Here is a 21,187-nt window from a genome sequence, read left to right on the forward strand (position 1 = left end):
CTCTGACATTCCCCAACTGCTCTGACACCCTCCCACCTACATGTCCTGACACACAACTGCCTCGACATCCCCACCCAACTGCCCCCACACCCACCCGCTCTGGCACCCAACTGCCCTGACACCCAACTGCCCCGACACCCGAAACTGCCTCAACACCCACTGCCCTGACACCCCCCAACCACCTGTCCTGACACCCAACTGCCCTGACACCCCCCAACCAAAGCCCCAAAACCTCCCACCCATCTGTCCTGACACCCCACTGCCCTGACACCTCCCACCCACTTGTAGTCTTAGGCTCTGATCCTGACAATGCTTATGAACATGCTTAACTTTAAGCATATGAGTATTCCTATTGAATTCAAGCATACATTTGTGGAATCAGAGCTTTGGACTGGAAGCTACTTGGAGCAGAGACAATGTCTTAATATGTGCTTAATTACAGTGCCCAGTATAATGGGGCACTATCTAATAGAAATAAAAAATAACACATATTTATATGTAACCATAGTATTAGCCATATATCAAAGTCCTAGTTTACATAGAACAGTCAGTTAATGTTAAGAACACCATTTAAATTAAATAAAAATGTGTGGAACTTCTCTGCTAGTAGGAAGAATAAAGGATAATGTCATCTTTTCCTAGTGGAAAAGCAAAGAAAGCTGCCTTGACTATGAAGAGTTTTGGACTTAGTTTGTTTCATTCTCTTTTTAACAGGAGATGCTAAGCAGAAGTAAATCCAGTATTTCAGAGCAGAAACTTGTAAACTATATGATCTATCTGACTGACATATTGGAAGAATTGACTGGTCTGGAGCACCTTAAGACTATCTGGTTTAGGTGTTCTACTTCTTGTTGCTGTAGATTTGTCCATATATAATGCTGCTTGCATTTCATATCGTTCTGTTTGGTGTTCTCTACCTTTCCAGTCTTCTTCTTCATGTTTACAAGAGAAAGTATCTCCTAAACGGGGATTATTCCAGTAAGTTATGGGACAATGGCAGGCAAATGGTGATATGTCTTTGGGACTTGTATGGAAAGTTATGGCATGGTAAGCAAGATTTTTTTTCTTTAAACATGAATCCAAGCCCTCTTATATAAAGTGACGGCACTAAAGAAAACCCTGGTCTCCAAACAAATACTAGCTGGTTACTTCCTACCCCACTTTGCAATGCTGGCTGCTTCTTTAACTATTCCAGAGCAAGTTCTCTGGCTGGTTCACTATGACAAGGTCTTTTTTATGATAAAAAAAAATCCTGTGTCAATGCCCTGTCATTCACTCAGACATTTGTGTTCCAAACTGGTGCTTAAGCCTTTCAATATTATGAACACTTACTGCTATGTTTGAACTGAAATCACTTTCCATGAGAAACTAAATATTATAGAATTGAGAAGGGGCATTTAACAGTCCTAGGGCTAATATGGTATCCCTCCAGTACTGTCTTTTACAGATTGTGCCCTATTGCATTAGCTTAATATTTCGAAGAACACCGATTCTTGGGTGGTCTGGTGGTATCTAGCTTTGCAGCTGTATGCCTTCCAGGTACAGGTATGGACATCTCGGTGAGATGGCTTTTGGGGAGTAGAACACCAGCCATCCAAGTTGGGAGGTATGTAATAGGTGGCACACTTTGGACCCCAAAGAAAGGTGCTCTTGGACCTGATTCACCACACCAAACTCCCAGTTTCTGTAAAAAGCAAGGCAATATCCACCTAGATCTCTTTGCCCTCCCGCCCTGAATGGCTAACCTCCCCGCCACCCCCTGATCTTGTTCATGATTCCCAGAACCCCAGGTCTCTCAGGCAGGATCTGTTCTGGTCATAGGGTCATATTCATGTTTCCTATTCTTCCCCACTTCACTGAATCATAAAGGCTACAGCCCATTGAGCAAATGCCTTTATAATAGCTATTGTGAAGTGAAGACAGTTTGCTGTAGAGGTTTAATTCCCTCTTACACAGTTCCTTCTGTAACAACATCACCTTACAATCAACTTTAACTTGATATCAGTGACATGGCAAATGAGAAGTTAATCTTTGGTGCAGTTTCCTTTATAACTTCCTGCTGGTATCTAGTAAGGAACTTACGGTTAAATCACAACATGACTGGTAGAAAACTAATTGCACTTTGTGTACTTCACAGGTTATGAGCTTCATGGTGTGGAAAACATCCCAGAAGGACCAGGACTGATTGTTTATTACCATGGTGCCACACCTATAGACTATTTGTACTTTCTGGCTAGATTATGTAACCAGAAGGGCAGACTCTGCCATTCAGTAGCTGATCACTTCACATTTAAAATACCAGGTAAAGCACTTTCATTGTACTGGGCAGGTGAAGGGACGGGAGGAGAGTTAGAAATATTTTAAATTCAAAGATACTTGGTGAAATTCATACATTAATACTAGAGATACATACATTAGTACAGGCACTTTCAGATTGCTTTCCAGTGTGTACTACAAAAAATAGTGTAATTTCAAATGTTTGAGGAAATCTGAGATCTCCTGAAGTTCAAAATAGCTGTTGGTTCACAGATTTCCAAAAACTTTGCATGTGGCATTACGATAAAGAAGGGGCAGTGTTCTTTCTTCTGTAAAGTATCCCATTTAATATTTTTGGTATAATTAAGGCTGTTGTAAGTGAAAAGAACGCACTATTAAACTAGTTTTATTATTGATTTTCAAAGTTGTAACTAATACATAAATAGGGCCCTACTAATTCATGGCTGTGAAAAACACGTCACAGCCCATGAAATCTGGTCTTTTGTGTACTTTTTACCCTATACTATATAGATTTCAAAGAGGAGACAGCATTTCTCAAACTGGGGATCCCAACCCAAAAGTGGGTCTGGGCGGGGCATCATAAGGTTAATGTAGATGAGGCTGCCCAGCTATGAAGGCAGCAGCACAGAAATAAGGGTGGCATGGTATGATATTGCCACCTTTACTTCTGTGCGGCCTTCAGAGCTGGGCAGCCGGAGAGTGGAAGCTGCTGGCTGAGGGCCTAGCTCTGAAGGCAGCAGTGCAGAAGTATGGGTGGCAATACCATGCTGTGCCATCCTTACGTTTATGCTGCTGGTGGTGGTGGCACTGCCTTCAGAGCTGTGCTCCCAGGCAGCAGCTGCTGCTCTCCAGCCGCCCATCTCTGAAGGTAGCACCACCGCCAGCAGCAGCACAGAAGTAAGGGTAGCAATTGTCAATCCCTCAACAACAGACTTGTGACTCCCCATAGACCCCTTCTGTGTCAGGACCCCTACAGTTATAACACCCTGAAATTTCAAATTTAAATATTGGAAATCATGAAATTTATTATTTTTAAAGTCTTATGACCATGAAATTGACCAAAGCGAACCATAAATTTGGTAGGGCCCTACATATAAACTATTCTAATAAATAAACTTTCTGTATCGGCATGATAAAATGTTATATTTTACTTATGTAGGAATGTGTCACATGTATCAACATTCCTCCCCTTAAGACATCTGTCCTCCAAGTGTACATATTAACTGTTCTGTTTCTATTCTATTCACTAGAGTTTTTTATACTGCACTCATCACTGTAGTATCTGAGTGCCTTCCAGTAGTGCATTAAGCCACGTGACTACATATCTGTTACATGTTGTTTGTTCTCTCATCATCTCCCCAGAGGGAGAAATGTGTGCAGCGGAGTATCTTGTTTTGGTAGGGTGTGACTTTTTAGAAGCCAAAGTCAAAGAAATGCACCTTGCACCTGAATTGATGATGTTTTTGATGGTCCTTAGTTCCTGAGGGAGTTCATTCCAAATTCTCAGACTCCCCCCAGAGAAAGTTTTGTCTCCTGCATAGACAGGTTTTACTCTTATTGTTGAGAGTTCCATTGTGCCAGAGAAGTGCAGTCATCAGCCATGGTCTTCACTCCAGAACTTTAGATGATTTTTCATATATCCTGGGCCCAGGTCATGGAGTTCTTTGAAGATCAGGACTGATTCAATATTCTGTTGGAAGTCAGTATAGAGAGTGGAGGACAGATCTGATATCTTCCCGGTAGCCTGTGTTGCTGAAGAGATGCACTGTGGCATTCTGTACTAGCTGTAGTTTGCTAAATGCTGAAGGTTTCATGCCTGAGTCTTCACAGAATCGTAGAACTGTAGGGCTGGAAGGGACCTTGAGAGATCATCAAGCCCAGCACCCTGTGCTAAGGCAGGACCAAATTAGCCTAGAGTGACCATCCCGGACAGGTGTTTGTCTAAACTGTTCTTAAAAACCTCCAGTAATGGGGATTCCACAATTTCCCTAGGAAGCCTATTCCAAAACTTAATGACCCCTATTGTTAGAATTTTTTCCTAATATCTAACTTAAATCTCCTTTGCTGCAGATAATTCATTACATCTTGTCTTACCTCGAGTGGACATGTAGAACAGTTGATCACTGTCCTATTTGCAACAGTCCTTAACATATTTGAAGACTATTGCCAGGTCTCCTCCTCAGTCTTCTTTTCTTAAGTCTAAACATGCCCAGTCTTTTCAACCTTCCTCATAGATCAGGTTTTCTAAACCTTTTATCATTTTTGTTGCTCTCCTCTGGACTCATTCTAATTTATCCATATTTTTCCTAAAGTGTGGCATCCAGAACTGGACACAGTTATCCAGCTGAGGCCTCATCAATGCCAAGTAGTGTGGGCCAGTTACCTCCCATTTCTTACATATGAAACTCCTGTTAATACACCCCAGAATGATATTAGCCTTTTTCACAGCTGCATCACATTGTTCATTCATATTCAGTTTGTGATGCAGTATAAGCCCTAGATCCTTTTCAGCAGTCTTTCAAACTACCAGTAATACAGTAGGGATAAATTTACCTGGCAGTTTTTATGTTTGTCAGCACTTTTTCTGGAACAGGTATATTTCAAGATTTCTTGTATTGTATCTTTCAACTAATGTTCTAAAAGACATCAGCTTGCACTGATCAGGGCTGCTCACTACCAAATTCCTCTGGTAGTATTCCATCCATCTTAGCTGTTTTATTCATTGTAGGACAAAGGCCTCTCTTGACCGTAACTTTGTCCATTGTACTATAGTATACTGTACAACTGAAACAACGTGTGAGGGGGCTTGTGGGGGTCACATGCCCCCACAGATTGCTCAGTCACATGGTGCAGCCAGGCCCCCTCCCTGCAGGGCAGCTGAATCAGTGAGCTGAGAGTTGAGCCAGGCAGGGAGAAGCAGAGGTGGAGGAACAGCCTGGGAGCTGCAGGGAGGGGCTGCTGCTTTCCAGGGGGGGGGGCACTGCTTACTGGCTGGGGGTGCAGCCTCAGGGGGCGTGACTCCAGCCGTTATTCGGTTATGCCCCTCTGCCCCCATCAGCAGGCACAGGCTGTCTCTGCTGTTTTATACCATATAGGTTCTTATATTGACCTCACCACCATAGTATCTAAGCGCCTTCCAGTAGTGCATGAAGTGGTATGATTAACATCGCTTGTAGTTTGTCACATGTTTAGTCTCACGCTCTTCTCAGGGGGAGAATTTTGTGTACAGTGTAGCATTCTGTTGCAGTAGGGGTTTTGTTCTTTCTTTCTTTCTTTCTTTCTTTTCACAGGCTATGTTGTTTATGCTAGAGAAAGCAAGGTGGAAGAAATGCACCTTACACTTGGTGCTGAAGATGGGGAGGTCTGTGATGGTCCTTAGTTCCTGTGAGAGTCCCTTCTACAGAGAAAGCCTGGTCTGCACAGATGAACTTTACCTTTAAGGTGGAACGTTTCATTGTGCTGAGGAGTAACATTGCTGACCATAGTCTTCAGCCAGGCCATTGAGCACCTTGAAGATAAGGACCGAGACCTTGAATGTGACTTGATATTCTATGGGAAGCCAGCATAGAGAGTGGAGGATAGGTTTGATGTGATCACTGTAACCCATGTTGCTGAGGAGATGTGCTGGAGCATTCCGTACTAGTTGAATTTCCCTAAGGACTGATGGCTTCATGCCCAGGTTGTAGCCAGAATTTTTGCTATAGTTTGAAAGTGCAAATGCCTTTCCATACAATGGTGGCTGCACATGTCAGAGTGTTAGTGCCAATAATATCAGAGGATTTTGTTATGCTAGACTTGTTGGTATTGACTATAACAAAATGTCTTGTCTGATCGATATTTAAAGTGTAGCTAACTTTGGTTGAATGTGAGGACTAAAGAGAGAGATTGTGTGGATTACCAATAGGTGGCTTATTTGATTTGTCTTCATTACTAACCTTGGGTTACTGGTCATCCCAGGTACTGACGTCTGGATAAGAAACATCCAGTTCACAGAACTTTCCAATTTTATATAAACAAAAATCAAACAATAACATCAAATATAAACAAATCAGATTAAGATTGGTCCATTGATACTAACCTGATTAATCTAATTATCAGGTTAATTACTGCCAAATACAATAATTCCTTATCCGCTTTATCTAATAATTTGGGAAGGTGGCAGATCTTTTTTAGCTATCAGCCTCAAAATAACAGGGTACGGTCAATCTCAAGGTATTGATATTACAATAAAAAAGCTATGTTAAAAGAACATAAAGGTTGAAAAATCAAGCAGTTAAAAGTTAGGAAATGTCAGAATTAAGGTTGCTTGTGCAACATTACTTTGTTCTCCTTGTGCATACGCATTATGATACAGTCCCTAATTACACGATCTTATACTATTTTTCCACAAGACCTCTGCCTTATTCAGTGCACAAGATAGACTATGCTTTGAAAATGCATTAGAGTTGTGTAGGCTGTTGGTTGTAAGACGCTGGCCCTATTTGTTGCAGATGTTGGAAGGTGCGTTGTGAAAGAGGCAGGGCGTTGCATAAAGAGAAGGGATGGTCTCATGGTTAAGGCAGCTGAATACCACTCTGGAGAATTAGAGTCTATCTCTGCCTCTGCCACAGAGTTCCTATGTGATTCTGAGCAAGTCATTTAAACCAAACTTTTCACAGGGGGTCACTAATTGTGCATTTTGCATTTTCTGGGTGTCCACCTTGAGATCCTAGGGCTGATTTGCAAAAGTGATGAGCATTCACAGCTGCAACTGAAGTCAATGGGAGACGTACTCTGAACATATAAAGTGATATACAATGCTAAATACTCTGAAAAATCAGGCCATATCTTTTACAAATTTGGCACTTCAAATTAGTGGACACTTCGGAGCTTAATTTCTCTGAACCTCGGTTCCTCATCTGTAAAATGAGGATAATAATAGTGCCTCATCTCACAGGATTATTATGAAGATATATTCTTCAAATTCTGTGCAGCACTCAGATACTGAAGTGATGAATGCCTGTGGTGGGTATACAAACCTGGGACTGGCCAAGTGAGGGTTAATGAAAAGCTCTGGGCCAGACTGTTCAACCCCACCTCAATCTTCAATGAGTGGGATGGCCTAAAAGGGAGAACTATAGCTCAGGTAGTGGCATATGTGAGAGAAGATCATCTCCCAGGGAAGAGTTTGGTTAAGAGCGGGGATTGCTCAAACAATTACTTCCTGCTGGCGCCCTCTGAGGGGAAGGTGGGCCTGATGCAGAATGATTACTTTGGCACTATTACCAGTAACTCATCTGTGGGGGCTGCACAGGCCTATGACCTGCCAGGGGCTTCCTGAAGGAAGAGAATCTTGTTGTGTGTTTGGTGGTTTTCCTTTAGATCTTTGAAAGCCCAGGAAAGAACGGACTTCTGTGGAACTCAGTCAGAGGGCTGAGTCTCCCACACCCAGACCCATGTTGTTGACCACCCAGTCATTGCTGACTAGAGGCTGGGTGTATCCAACACACTGTCATACCCCAAGGAGGTGCTATGGGAGACCAACCCCAACTGCAATGCCATGAATTTTCCAAGGGCTTTTTTTATAATGTTGTATTCAGAGCAGGGTCTGAAGAATGCATAATGAGTAAGTCATGTGGCCATTAATTGAATGATGACACAGCTAAAACAAAATACTGAATAATTACCTTCCAGTGAGTATGGTCTATCCTGTACATGCTGAGGCAGGAGTCCTATGGAAAGAAAATAGTTTGTGGTCATGTAATTAGAGACTGTATCAAAAGTATATTCATGGTGGGGGGGCAAATTAGATTTCATAGGCATTCTTAAGTGTGGCATTTCTTTATTAGTGCTTGACTTTGCAAACTTAGTATTTTTGTATGTAACTCCCTGAGCTTTTAAAAATGGACAATTCAAAATAAATAGAAATCTCATCGTGAGTCATCGAATTCTGCACAAAGGTCAACAGCATGGCTGGATCCTTCAGATCTACAGCATAGACTTCTGCCACTTGAGCTAACAGAGTAACTGATAACAGTAGTATGTTGTCATCCTTTAAGTGGACAAGTCACTAGAGGGGAATGAGACATACATTTAGCCAGGGGGTTTTAGAGATATTTACTGACAGCAGAGACATACTGAGGGTACATCTACACTGCACGATGTATTTGCAATTGCTTAAACCGATATTACAAAACAGATCTAATAAAACGGTTTAGCGCGTCCACAGTGGGAACACGAAATCGATTGTTTGCGTCTATGGTCCAAGCTACCATCGATTTCAGAGCGGTGCACTGTGGGTAGCTGTTCCTCAGCTATCCCATAGTTCCACTTCCGGGTTGAGAGCACAGTGCCTGATGGGGCAGAAAACATTGCCCGGTGTGCTGGGTACAGCCTCACCCTCCCTTTGTAAGGCAGCAGACAACCCTTTGGCCCTTTTTCCCGGAGTGCATTGGGCAAAGCCATAGCACAGCAATCATGGACCTGAGATCACAAACAGTATCCTGACCTTGTCAAACACCTCGTGTACTCTCTGCAGCAGCATTCAGTACACAGAGGGTGACATTTACAGTACTCAAGGAATTATTATTTTATTTCTCTTCACGTGCTGGGGGGGGGAAGAGACTGACGAGCTGTTCCGTGAATCACGCAAGACACCGTGTATTAAGCTACAGACATTGGGCGCTCAGCCAAAGAATGCAAATAGTTTTCAGAGACTGCTGTGGAGACTGTAGCTGTAGTCCTCCTTACCCCCTCCCTCCATGAGCATCCGTTTGAGTTCTGGCTTCCCGTTAAGTGCATGCACCGCTGTGTATCCTGGAGTTTATTTTTCAACGCTTTGGCATTTCCTGTTCTTTAACGGAGCTCTGATAAAACAGATTTGTTCTCACATACAGCGATAGATCTAGTTATCTCCGTAAGGTTCAATGCAGGAGCTACTTTTGCATTTGAACTGCATCGCCACCGTGCTGATCAGAGCTGGACACGTGAAAGCGGAAATGTCATTCAAAGGTCTCGGGGCTTTCCTGTTTACCGCACTCCGCATCCAAGTTCGGATTGCGACCAGAGCGGTCAGTGGTGCACAGTGGGATACCTCTAGAGGCCAATAATGTCAATTTCCGTCCACACGAACCCTAATCCAAGTTATCACTTTCGAATTTAGCGTACCTACTCTCGTCTGGAGGATTTCTGAAATCGATTTAAGAGCCGTTTAACTCGATATTAATGACGACGTCGTGTGAACGGGACAGCGTAAATCGTATATCGGCCATTAAACCGATTTAAAGTCGCAGTGTAGACCTGGCCTGAGACTCAGGAATTTGGTATTTCAGTCCAGGCTTAGGTGAGGAGTGTGTATAGTAGTAAAAGATGCTTTCTACCCTAGCCTGAAACCTTTACTTCTGTCCCTCCAGCCTGCCCTTCCCCAGCCTTCTCTTCCACTTCCAACCTGTTTCAGTCTCCCTCTTGCTCCCTTCCACCTAGCTCCTGTCTGCTCCTCCCAAATTCCTCACCACTCTGCATCTAGTCCAGCTACTTCTTCCTCCATGCTGCTGAGCACTGCAGTGTGGAGATTGAAAGTACAGGCAAGACAATACTCTTGCTTCAGTTTCAATCCCTAGCAACACAACAATTGTCAGTAGCTGGGGTGAGCACTACGGAAGAGTTCTGCTCAGCTCCAGGATGGAGAATACTAAAGCCTGCTGGTTCATAACAGATAGTTAAGGGTTAATGCCTCTTTACCTGTAAAGGGTTAAGAAGCTCAGTAAACCTGGCTGACACTGACCAGGATCAATAAGGGGACAAGATACTTTCAGATCTTGTGGGGGGAAGTCTTTGTTTGTGCTCTTTGTTTTGGGGTTGTTCGCCCTTGGACTAAGAGGGACCAGATGTCAATCCAGGCTCTCCAACCTTCTGAATCAGTCTCTGTTTCAAACTTGTAAGTAATAGCCAGGCAAGGCGTGTTAGTCTTATTTTTGTTTTCTCAACTTGTAAATGTTCCTTTTTGCTGAGAGGATTTTACCTCTGTTTGCTGTAATTTGAACCTAAGGCTAGATTGGGTTCATTGGCTATAGGAATGATTACCCTGTAAAGTATTTCCATCCTGATTTTACAGAGATGATTTTTACCTTTCTTTCTTTAATTAACTTTCTTTTTAAGAACCTGATTGATTTTCCTTGTTTTAAATCCAAGGGGATTGGATTGGACTCACCAGGAATTGGTGGGGAAAGGAAGGGAGGATGGTTAATATCTCCTTGTGTTAAGATCCAAGGGGTTGGATCGTGTTCACCAGGAACTTGGTGAAAAAGCTCTCAAGGCTGCCAGGGAGGAGAAGGTTATTGGGGACAGGAAGTGTTCCAGACACTGAAATTTCTGGATGGTAGCAGTGTTACCAGATCTAAGCTAGTAATTAAGCTTAGAAGTGTCCATGCAGGTCCCCACATCTGTACCCTAAAGTTCAGAGTGGGGGAGGAACCTTGACAGTGGGGATGGTGCATATGCAGTCTAGTCAACACATGGCATCCTCACTTACTTTGTCAGTCAGTCATGCACACAAAGGAAAATCCCTTGTTATTATGACTAAGCAATAGTTCTTTTCCAAAGACAGGTATTTAACTTCTCTCTATATTTTGGTTCTCATTGACTATCAACAATTCAACCTTAACAAAATTCCCTAACACACAAATCTGGGTGAAAGGTTAGACTAATGCTATCAGAAAAAAGGTCTGTCACTCTTACAAATCATGGCTTGGAGTTCAGTTTTTACATGCAAGCCTATCTGCTTCACATGATGTTTAGTCACTTTTTTTTTTTTTAGGTTCTTAATATAAGGTGATCTAGAATCCCATTATAATGTAAACTGGACATATTTCTTACAGGTATTAAACTGCTTTTAGACATTTTTGGTGTGATGCATGGTGGAAGAGAAGAATGTGTTCAAATTCTGAAGAATGGCCACTTATTGGGTGTCTCACCAGGCGGAGTTCGAGAAGCATTCTTTAGTGATGAAAACTACAACCTCTTGTGGGGTAATCGCAAAGGCTTTGCTCAGGTGGCTATAGATGCAAAAGTGGTAAGTACCACCTCCTGCATGTATATACCGACCTATTTTCTATCTTGAACATGGGATCCAAAGACTAACAAAATAGTTCAAGTATGTTTTATAAGATAATTGATTTACCTTGCCCTCAGTGTCAGAGGGTGCTTCTTCAGTTACCCCATGAGCAGTGCTGACTAGCTTGTTTTCGTGGCCTCTCACTCAAAACCACACACACAATCAATTTCTCTTCCACCACATGAATCTTTAATCCTTGCTTTCTAAACAGTATTGGATGTAGCACAGGTATTGAACAGGAGGAGCCTGTCACAAAGCTTTCGTCACCCTCTGAGATTTTCACGACTGCCTGTTCCTTCCAAATATATATCCACCCAGTTACTGAGCCAGTTGTCTCATTAGCCCAGCAGTCATCACCAAGGGTCAGTAATCCCCGCTAGGAATGTGTTGATTGACCTAGTCAAACCTACAGCTTTCTCTGTGCTGCAGCACCTTCAGTGAACAAGGGGCTACACCCAGCACTCAGTCATGATCAGTCACACGATCTGTACCTCTATGTTCACCCCTTTTACAAGAATATGATACATTTTGTACAAAGTATGCCCTGTGAGGCATAATTTGAAAACTCATAATTTGCTGATCATTATTGTCCTGGTAAAATATGTGTGGCAACGTTGCATGTCAAGTTATAAGATTCCTCTGTATGGTATCACTGACATTCCACATCTAGGGAGCAGCCACAAACCAGTTCCTCAGAGACAAAAGGCTAGCCAATGCCTCAGTTGGGTGTCAACAAAATCAAATGGACCATCAGCTGGTTAAGTGGCCATTCTTTGGCAGGAAAGAGGATGTGGGTGAAAATTTACATCTTGACAAAAAAACAGCTGGGGGTTCCCATCCACCCAGACTTTGTCTCCGGAACCTCAGCTGGGGATGATCCTCAAAGAGAAGAACTATAAGAAGGGAGAGTAGCTGTGCCAAATTCTCTCTCCCTTTCTCTCTAAAAACCCACAACACCTGAAGAAAAAAGGAAATAGCTTTGGACTGGGAAAGGGATCCTGACTGAAAGAAATTCAGTCAGTAAAACTGCTGAAACATGTGGTGAGAGAGACCTTGACTTTGAATTCACTTAGCTTGTTAAGTTAGGCATTGGACGCATTATACTTTTATTTTCCTGTAACCAATTCTGAGTTTTATGCCTCATTATTTGTAGTCACTTAAAATCTCTCTCATTGTAGTTAATAAATTTGTTTTATTATCTAAACCAGTGTATTTGGGATAACGGGATTTGTACATGTCATTTTCTATTAATAAAATGACATTATAGGAGCTTGTATTGTCAATGAAAGAGGTGGGCAGTACAAGACATACATTTTTGGGAAAGTCTGGGACTGGGAACTTGCTGGTGTTTCTCTGCAGTGTAATGCAGAGTGACTGGCTAGAGCACTCATACACTATAACTGGGAGTAATTTACATGCTGGAGGCTGTGTATGAGCAGACCAGAAGTGGTAACTTGCACAGTAAAGCAGTGTAAAAGGCACCTGAGGGTAGAGAACTGAGGGGACACAGCTGTTCATGGTTCAGATTACGCCCTGGGTAATGTCAGTGACAAATAAATTCAAACGTAGTTAACATTTTTATTTGCATAACATTAAACCTGAATAGAGATAGCAACATATCTTGAAAAATACACAACTCTGTACCAAGTACAACAGAAGTCTTGTCAAGCTCTGAGACTACTCTTGTGAACACAAGAGCAATTTGAATAGAGCATTTCAGTGTTTCAGTTGATCATCTCCAACCAAGTAATATATTATCTTTAAAGCAATAGTCTCATTTGTTATATATGTATGTTATATATTTATGAGAACCTATATAAAATGTCGCTATCTAGTATTATCTCATACCACTATGCAGCTTTGGGGAAAATATTTCCTATACCAGAATACTTCTTGTACAATAAGCATAGCAAAATTTACCTGCCCCTAATGAAACAGGAGAGTGTTATTTTGTATGCTTCAAAGATCCCTATCAGCAGTCAGTAAGGAGGCTAACCATAGGACAGACAGTAGTGGATAGGGAGTAGTGATGGAGGGCTCATTTTTTTGTCCCCACCTCATGCCATCTATGTCGACTCTTCTAAAATTGCAGAATCTGTGCAAATTTCCTTTAGGACTTTTGCTTCATTCGGTTTGCCTACCTGCAAGAGTTTGCAGCCAATAATATATCCGGATATTTTTTGAGCTTTTTATTTTAGGCAAAACCACAAAAAACAAACAAAATCCACCAGATTATACAGGGCCAGTGCAAGGAAGTTTCGCGCCCTAGGCGAAACTTCCACCTTGCACATCCCCCCTCCTCCAGCCCTGCGGTAGCTCCCTGCCACCCCCTACCCTGAGGCACCCCTACGCCTGCGGCAGCTCCCCCCTGCCCTGAGGCTCCCTCCTCCAGCAGCCGTGCAGCACATCCCCACCCCAGTTCACCTCTGCTCTGCGTCCTCCCCGAGCACGTTACCCCACTCTAATTCTCCTCCCAGGCTTGCGGCGCCAAACAGCTGATTGGCGCTGCAAGCCTGGGAGGCAGGAGAACTGGAGCAGCGACTGTGTGCTCGGGTAGGAACCGCTGTAAAAAAAAAATTGGGGGCACCGCTTTTTGGCACCCCTGGATCTTGAAGCCCTAGGCAACCACCTAGTTCGCCTTAATGGTAGCACCGGCCTTGGGATTATGTCTCTGAAGCAGTCCCTTTGGAATGGTTCTGCACTATTTATGCAATCTGTTCTTTCTGCTTCTAAATTTTATGCTAATCACCAATGTTGTTTTAGTGTTTGTGTACTTTGGGACCCTATCCAACACCCCTTGATGTCAATGGAAAGATTCTTATTGAGAATCTTCCCTTTTAAGTTAGATCAGACCCATGGTACATAACTAGCTGTAGTTTTTCTAAACAAACACATGACTTCTTTCATTTACTAATAAAAATTTATCAGTTTCATTTCAATTTAATGAGATGGTAACATTTGCTATGATCATGTGATAGATGGAATGCCTCTCTAGTTCAGAGATGATGGATTTTTAAAAAATTAGACTGAAATGTTATCCAAATCCTCACCACTTTTTTCTCGTTTATTAGCCCATCATCCCTATGTTCACACAGAATCTTCGGGAAGGATACAGGACACTTGGAAAAATATGTAAGATATAATCCATATGTATCCCTTCAAGTTTAGAATGTTTTTAATATGTGCAATATATACTATATTTTAGAAATACACTTGTAAATCTATGGAGACTTCTGTTTTAACTCTGGTAACTGTTTTTTTTACTGTATTAATAAGAGTGCATATCAAATATGTATGAGGTAAAGCAAGGGTAAGTAGAGGGTTTGTTTCCCCACCACCCCCCAAGATTCTATGCCGTGCGAATTGTCTTGCTTATTTTGTCATCGCCTTGGTAAAATGCTCTTGTCACTTTGCAAACTAAGCACTCCAGGCATTCTTTGGATTAAGGGACTCAGCTAGCTTCTAACCTATCGCTCGCCATTTACAATTTTTTTTTTAAACTCACAGGGTCATTTAGGTGGCTTTATGAATATACTCGATTGCCAGTAGTTCCTCTATATGGAGGGTTCCCAGTCAAATTTCGCACATATATTGGCGATCCCATCCCATATGATCCAAATGTAACTGCTGCAGAACTAGCTGAAAAGGTAATTTGATTTTCTGAATAGTCAAATGTCGAGTATTCTATATTTAAATTGTTGCTTTTCAAGGGTAAAAGGCAAAAATAAAATGTCTGATAGTTTTTTATAAAGTAAAACTGTTTTATAGTCATCTGTCACATAGTGAATGATTGCTCACTAACCGATGCTAGTGACTGTAATTGGTAATCAGTGGCTGCCATTGGCTCCTGACCTCATTGTCTTAAATTGTCATAATCTTTCATAGATTTGTACGTTGTTTTAATTAGAGCTGGTAAAAAAATTATGATGGAACAGTTTTGTAATAGGAAATGCTGATCCAACTAAATCAAAAACTCTGCGGGAATGTATCAATTTCACAAAAAAAATTGACACAATTATCAAAGTAATTAATTTTGACTTGATCGTTTTGATATATATAAAACATTTTCATATGGTTGTGTTGATATTTCTGAAAAAAGTTTTCAGTACATTTTTGTTTTGCAGGAAATTTTGAAACTTCTATTTTCTTCATTCCAATTGGGACAAAAGGCAATTTTGAAATGTCACAATTTCCTGTAGAATGGAAATTGTGAGTTTCAACCAGCTCTGGTTTGAATCTCAAAACCCCCCTCCCTGCCGCTTTCCCTCAGTAATTTACACCAAAGGTTTCCAAACAATGATACATGGAGTACTTGCTGGTTATTTATGGAGAGCTAGCACTGGTGCTGGTTGGACTTGTTACCAGCTGCTAAACTACACAGAAAGAAGTAAACATTTCATTAAAAGCTTTCCCCATTTCATTTCCATGGAAGCAATTAGCTTGTCACAGGGATGTTATCTGGTTGCAAAAGAGAAGGGAAGTGATTCACATAATCATTACTCAGAGTGAAAGGATTTAGGAAACCTATTCTATTCTATTCAGTGGAGTGGAAAACGTGATGCAAGGGCAGTCAGTTTCAGGCAACTTGATTATCGTCACCAGGTAACTAGCCTCTTTAAAGGGAGATAGGGCCAGCCCCACTTGTGCAATAATTAATTAGCAGCTTCTCACACTGAAGCGTAGAGACAAAGAAGCCAGCGATGCTCTATTAAACACCTAAGCCTGGTAAAAAGACAGAGGCATCAGTCTGGGAGTGGAACTACACAGGGCAGAAATAGGCAAAGGTTTCACAACAACTTAGCCTATCTGACAAATCTACTATTTAAATCCTACCTCTAACCTCATGAATACATATCAGAGCCCTTCAAAATGTGTAGCAAAGGATCAAAATCTATGGTCTCTTTTTGCCTTCAAAAATAGACAATCACACCTCTGAAAACATTTTTCAGTTGTTAATATATGGATCTACTGAATTCCAGCATCCCCAGTCTTTACTATCTACCACTCAGTTCCTCCCTTAAATATTTCAGTTTTTCCTCCCAGGTAGCCTCTTCTGCATGGGGAAAAACTCCCTGATAAAATCTGATCAGCCACTACCTCATCATTCTCCAAAATCCTCCTTAAAACTCTCCACTGCCACAATGCTTACAAAAGCCAGCATGTTTATCATAGCTAGTTACAGAGTGGTAGTCGTTTTAGTCTGTATCAGCAAAAAGAAAGAGGTGCCACCAGTACTCCTCATTCTCATAGCTAGTTAGATGACAAGCTGTGATTATTACTATTCTCCTATCCTTTTCCTACACCCTTCCTGTAAAATCAATTTAAAAAAACTCGACAATGCACGTAACTGTAAGCAAAGATGAGTCAATTCTTCATGTTATTCATTTGGCTTTGTGCATATCCCCATCCCCTACCCTTCATGTGTTTGTCTCTTTAGATAAGAAGTCAGGGAAAGGGCTCTCTCTTTTTCTGTTGGTACAGGTCTCAGTAATGAATGGGGCCTTTGCGTACTACCATAGTATAAATATTTGTTGTCTGGAAGTAAAAATTGTTAGAGCCATTGGTAGTAGTAAATAATCTGAATATATAGTATTGTATCTTCCCTTCAGATAGTCAGTAAATTCAGTACAGACATGGTCTTCTTCCCTCCAGACTTTCCCAGCCTCCATTTACTTAATTTCTTCCTCCATTCTCTCCCTAAGTTATTTGCTTGTGTGGTCTGACGAAGAGTTCACATGCTTAGCTAACACTGAGCATGACCAGGACATAGGGCCAAATCCTGCACTGAGCTCCCCGAGGGCACACTACATTGCAGGATTGGGGTTATAGTCAAATATACTGGGGGCTTTTAATAGCTAAATATGAAATACTTTCTCATCATGAGTTTTAAAGGATATTGAGGGGGATTCCTCCCTTCCCCTTCCTAATAACATTTTTCCACAGATTATTAAAAATATGTATCATTAGCAAGCATGATAGTGAGTCTATGAGCTGCAGTGTTCTTATAAAGAAGTAAAATTCTCTGTTTCTTCCGCTTAACAGGCAAAGACTGCAATCCAATCTCTAAGAGACAGGCACCAAAAAACACCAGGAAATATACTAAGAGCTCTATTGGAACGATTCGATAAACATCAGAAAGATGACTAGTGTGTTCAAATATACTGAAACATTTACGCATTTGCTAGTAAAAGAGCTTTACAATTGCATGTGTTACTGTAGACTTGTGATTTCTTTTAAGAAGCATTATTGTTAATTCTTCAATAATTATTGCTGTGTCTCACCTGATGTGCTCTGGACATAAACAGTACCTTTCCAGGGTAAAAACAAACAAACAAAAGGTTTTTTTGGTGTTGATTTCCCCATATAAAGATCACTTCCAGCTATACTTGGTTTCCCCCCTTTGCTAAAGGCTTGTCTACCCAGGAAAACTTTCTGGATTAGCTCCGCTTGTGGATGTTCTATTCTAGAATAAAAGTCACTTTGTTCTAGAATAATTTGTGTGCCAAGTGCTAAATAAGTATGATGAGCAGAATAAACTTTAGCAAGAATGTTTGAAACAGCACATGGTTGGCTAGTGCTCTTTTGCTCACATTTTTCCATTACTGTTGTAATGCGTTTTACTGTGATGCTGTAATTTATGTTGCAGAAAATATTCCTTGCTGTGAATTTCTAGTTTCTAATTTATTTGTCTTTGACTTAAACTTGAAGGGTTGGAATTTAAGCAGTGAAAAGCAATATTCTTTATGCAGAAATCGCAAGAATCTTAACTATACACTTGTCTGTTTGCAATCAAGGGAAGCCAGGTACCTATGTAATGACAGAAAATACATTAGATAGAAAGTATCCAATTGTCTTATTGCTCTATGGAGATTTTACCCAAACACGTAGAAACGACAACTGCCCCTACCCTTGGTCTGCCAAAATGGTTATTAAAACCAGACTTTTGATTTTAACATTAATTTTTAAATGTTATCCACCAGATGTGTCTGTCATCTTATGGCTCAGTTTTGCATTCCTGTGTCCCCATGAATGAATGAGTTTGGGCTGAGAAATAAGGAAGATCAAGGCCTTGCTATTCCTTTGTAATGTACTTAAAACAAAGAAAGTGATTTACAGTTTCTTTCCAGTTTCTATTATCAAACTTAAATGTGCAAATCATTTATATCCTGCTTTTGTGCACAGGGAATCAAATGCTTAACCATTCAAAATGTTTGAATATATAACAGATCAAACAGTTCCTGCAAAGCATTTTGAAATAATTGGGTTTTTGTCCCTTTTTGCGTCTTTGAGGTATAGATGCTTTAGAAGACTTAATTTTACCAAAAAGAGTTTGGATCTATTGGGGTTTTTTTAAACTTAGAAAGGTCATAAAATGTAGATTCTGGTTTTGCTGGAGAACTTTTAGAGGATATTGGATGTGTCCTGTGAGTTCTTCATTGAAAGTTTGGGGTGTTCCTTTGTTGGAGTGTTTCCATTATGTTGTTATATAGGTGCTAGCAAAAAGAACAAACAGCTCCCCAACCCTTCCCCAGTGCTTTAACCAGTTTGACTTAAAAACCTCTCCCTGCTCAGCTTCCAGTGTCCTGTGATGTCAACATTACTTCTCCAATACCAATACATTTTGCCTTTATTTTACACAGCCATTGATTGTTAGTATCTATTAATTTTTATGCCCTAAAAGGGCAGACAAATGTTTATCCTGTTGTCCTTTGAAATTTAATCTTCATGTAAAAGCCACTTGATGAAAATGGTAAGAGTAAAATCTTATTGAGCAAAATTAGAAATAATTTGTCTTTCAGTACAACAAGATGCTTTATTTAGTATTTAAAATGTGTCCACTGAGTTTGAAAAGTCAGTGGTCATTTTGCATAAAAACAAATGCACCTCAGGAGTCTTTAGATGTTTTGTTTTCTTCAAGATCTGATTTTTAAAGTGTGGAAACAGAAGTGTTCTGGTGTCAAAATCAAATGCAATAACTCTTCCTTCAATGTTAAATGTACTTGTTTAGTCATTCAAATCAATTTTGTATGTACAATAGATAAAGCCCTAAATAAAAATAAAGTTTCCATTGGAGCCCGAATTGATTCACTTCCATTGAACTGAGTTTATATTTATCATATGTGGATTTCTTCTCTAGATCATATACAATGCTATTTACCAAATGTCATCCCCAATGATCACTCATTTTTCCACTAAAAATCCTGATCCAAAGCCCAGTGAGGTCAATGGAAGTCTTTCCATTAATTTCAATGGTTTTTGAATTAGGCCTTAAATGCACTTTTGAGTTAATCATGAGTAGTGAACCTCTCCTATACCTTCAAGTGGTCAAGAGTAAGTAGTGTTCTGCTTACCCTATAACGACACTAAAGTTGAGTCTTCATAACAACTCTTCAAGTCGACCTGCTAACTCATGTTGAAAACTAAAAACTTCCTTGTCTTCCCTAGGATTTTACCATGAGTTAGTTAACTCAAGTTTAGATTATGCCTTTTTTCCCCTGAGTGAAGACAAGGTCTTAGATGTCAGAGTAGGGCTAGCCCATGTAAGAAAGGGAGTTGGCAGCTTCCCTAATTTTCCTTTCCTCCCACTCAGCTTAGTAATACATTCTGTCCCTTGGCTGCTTCATTTCCTCATCTAAAAGATGTGTTTCTGCACAATTATGAGCAATGAGGGAGAAGTAAACAGGTAGCAGACACTCCACAGGGACAGAACAATGATGAAAAAACTGGCCATTTTGATGAGTGACCCTACTGGTCCCATGACAGTTGAACGTGATGTATTTGGTGATCTGTTTAGCCTGTGGTTTCTACCATATTAAAGTTGAGCCTTGAGTTAGGTTTCACATGCCTGCTAGGAAATGGACAATTACACACTTAAATTAGGAGGAGGTGATACGAAGAAGCATCTCTTTGGCAGGGGCTCCCACATATATGCTGCTGACTATCCATTGAAAGAGTGTAGCATATGATGAGGCTAGTACTGGTGTCCCCTTGGAACTGTCATTGCACTCAGTGCCAGGGATGGAAATGAGATAGGCTCAGCATGGTGTAGTGGAGGCATGTCCTCCTCTAGTCTGGTGAACTTGTTAAAGAGTTGTGCACCATCTAACAAAGCTTTTAGAAAGGAAAAAATACACCATAAAGAGAGAGAAGTTACAATACCTATAACACATGCAGAAATCACCGAGAGACCAACATGTACTTAAAAGGCACAAAGAAGGACAGAAACAATATGTTTGAAACGTCCTGTATACAAGACACCTCTGCCCACTTAAAGAGGACTCCAGTACTAGAACAGCACCTTATCTCAGGAGAGGACATCACTATTGTAGGGATTTGAGAAGCCGCGTCCAACAGTATTCAGATAATAGAAGAATTTGTTCCTAACAAAAAAACCTGGTAGCAATTACCGCGCTGCAGGGCGCGGGAGCCAGTCTGGCAGGAAAGCAGCGCGCTGTGAAGCAGTGGGGACAATTTCCGAGGAGTAGAAGGCAGCCACCAGCTTCATCCCCTAGTGCCCGGGACACGGACCCTGCCCAAGGGCCAGCAGGGCGCCCTGCGCTTCACTTAACGCGGGAAGCGCCGGTAACGAAAGGCTCAGGCAGGCATTTTCCCAGCCGACGCCAGGGAGCCCAAGCGCGGACAGCGGCCCCGGCGCGCTGCGGTGTGAGCTGCAAGCCGGTCGGCCCGGGCTCTCGCTCCCACCCTCGCCGCGGCGGCCGCGGCTCCCTCTTCGGCCCTGAGCCATGAAGAACGCGCTCCCGCGACTCCGCCCGGACCGCATTGGGTGCGACACCCCGACCACGCTTCCGGCGGAAGGAA

At 41.5% G+C, this 21,187-nt stretch overlaps 1 protein-coding gene across 1 annotated transcript; it reads left to right on the forward strand.

The window, feature by feature from the left end:
• Window positions 1-717: 717 nt before the first annotated feature.
• On the forward strand, window positions 718-17,515 carry LOC116829565 (DGAT1/2-independent enzyme synthesizing storage lipids-like). Its single transcript, XM_032788435.1, has 7 exons — window positions 718-813; window positions 864-1,047; window positions 2,138-2,302; window positions 11,133-11,326; window positions 14,440-14,500; window positions 14,876-15,015; window positions 17,411-17,515. Exons 1-7 carry the CDS (start codon window positions 718-720, stop codon window positions 17,513-17,515), a joined length of 945 nt encoding a protein of 314 aa, XP_032644326.1.
• The last annotated feature ends 3,672 nt before the right edge of the window (window positions 17,516-21,187 follow it).

The sequence above is a fragment of the Chelonoidis abingdonii genome, chromosome 2 (assembly GCF_003597395.2).
Source record: "Chelonoidis abingdonii isolate Lonesome George chromosome 2, CheloAbing_2.0, whole genome shotgun sequence".
NCBI lineage: Eukaryota > Metazoa > Chordata > Testudines > Testudinidae > Chelonoidis > Chelonoidis abingdonii.

Excerpts from the sequence above, each read along its gene's own strand:
- LOC116829565 (XM_032788435.1), top strand. The coding sequence starts at position 718 with ATGCTAAGCAGAAGTAAATCCAGTATTTCAGAGCAGAAACTTGTAAAC. Across the intron at positions 2,303-11,132 it reads CTTCACATTTAAAATACCAG|GTATTAAACTGCTTTTAGAC; the intron begins GTAAAGCACTTT and ends TATTTCTTACAG. Across the intron at positions 14,501-14,875 it reads CAGGACACTTGGAAAAATAT|GGTCATTTAGGTGGCTTTAT; the intron begins GTAAGATATAAT and ends TTAAACTCACAG.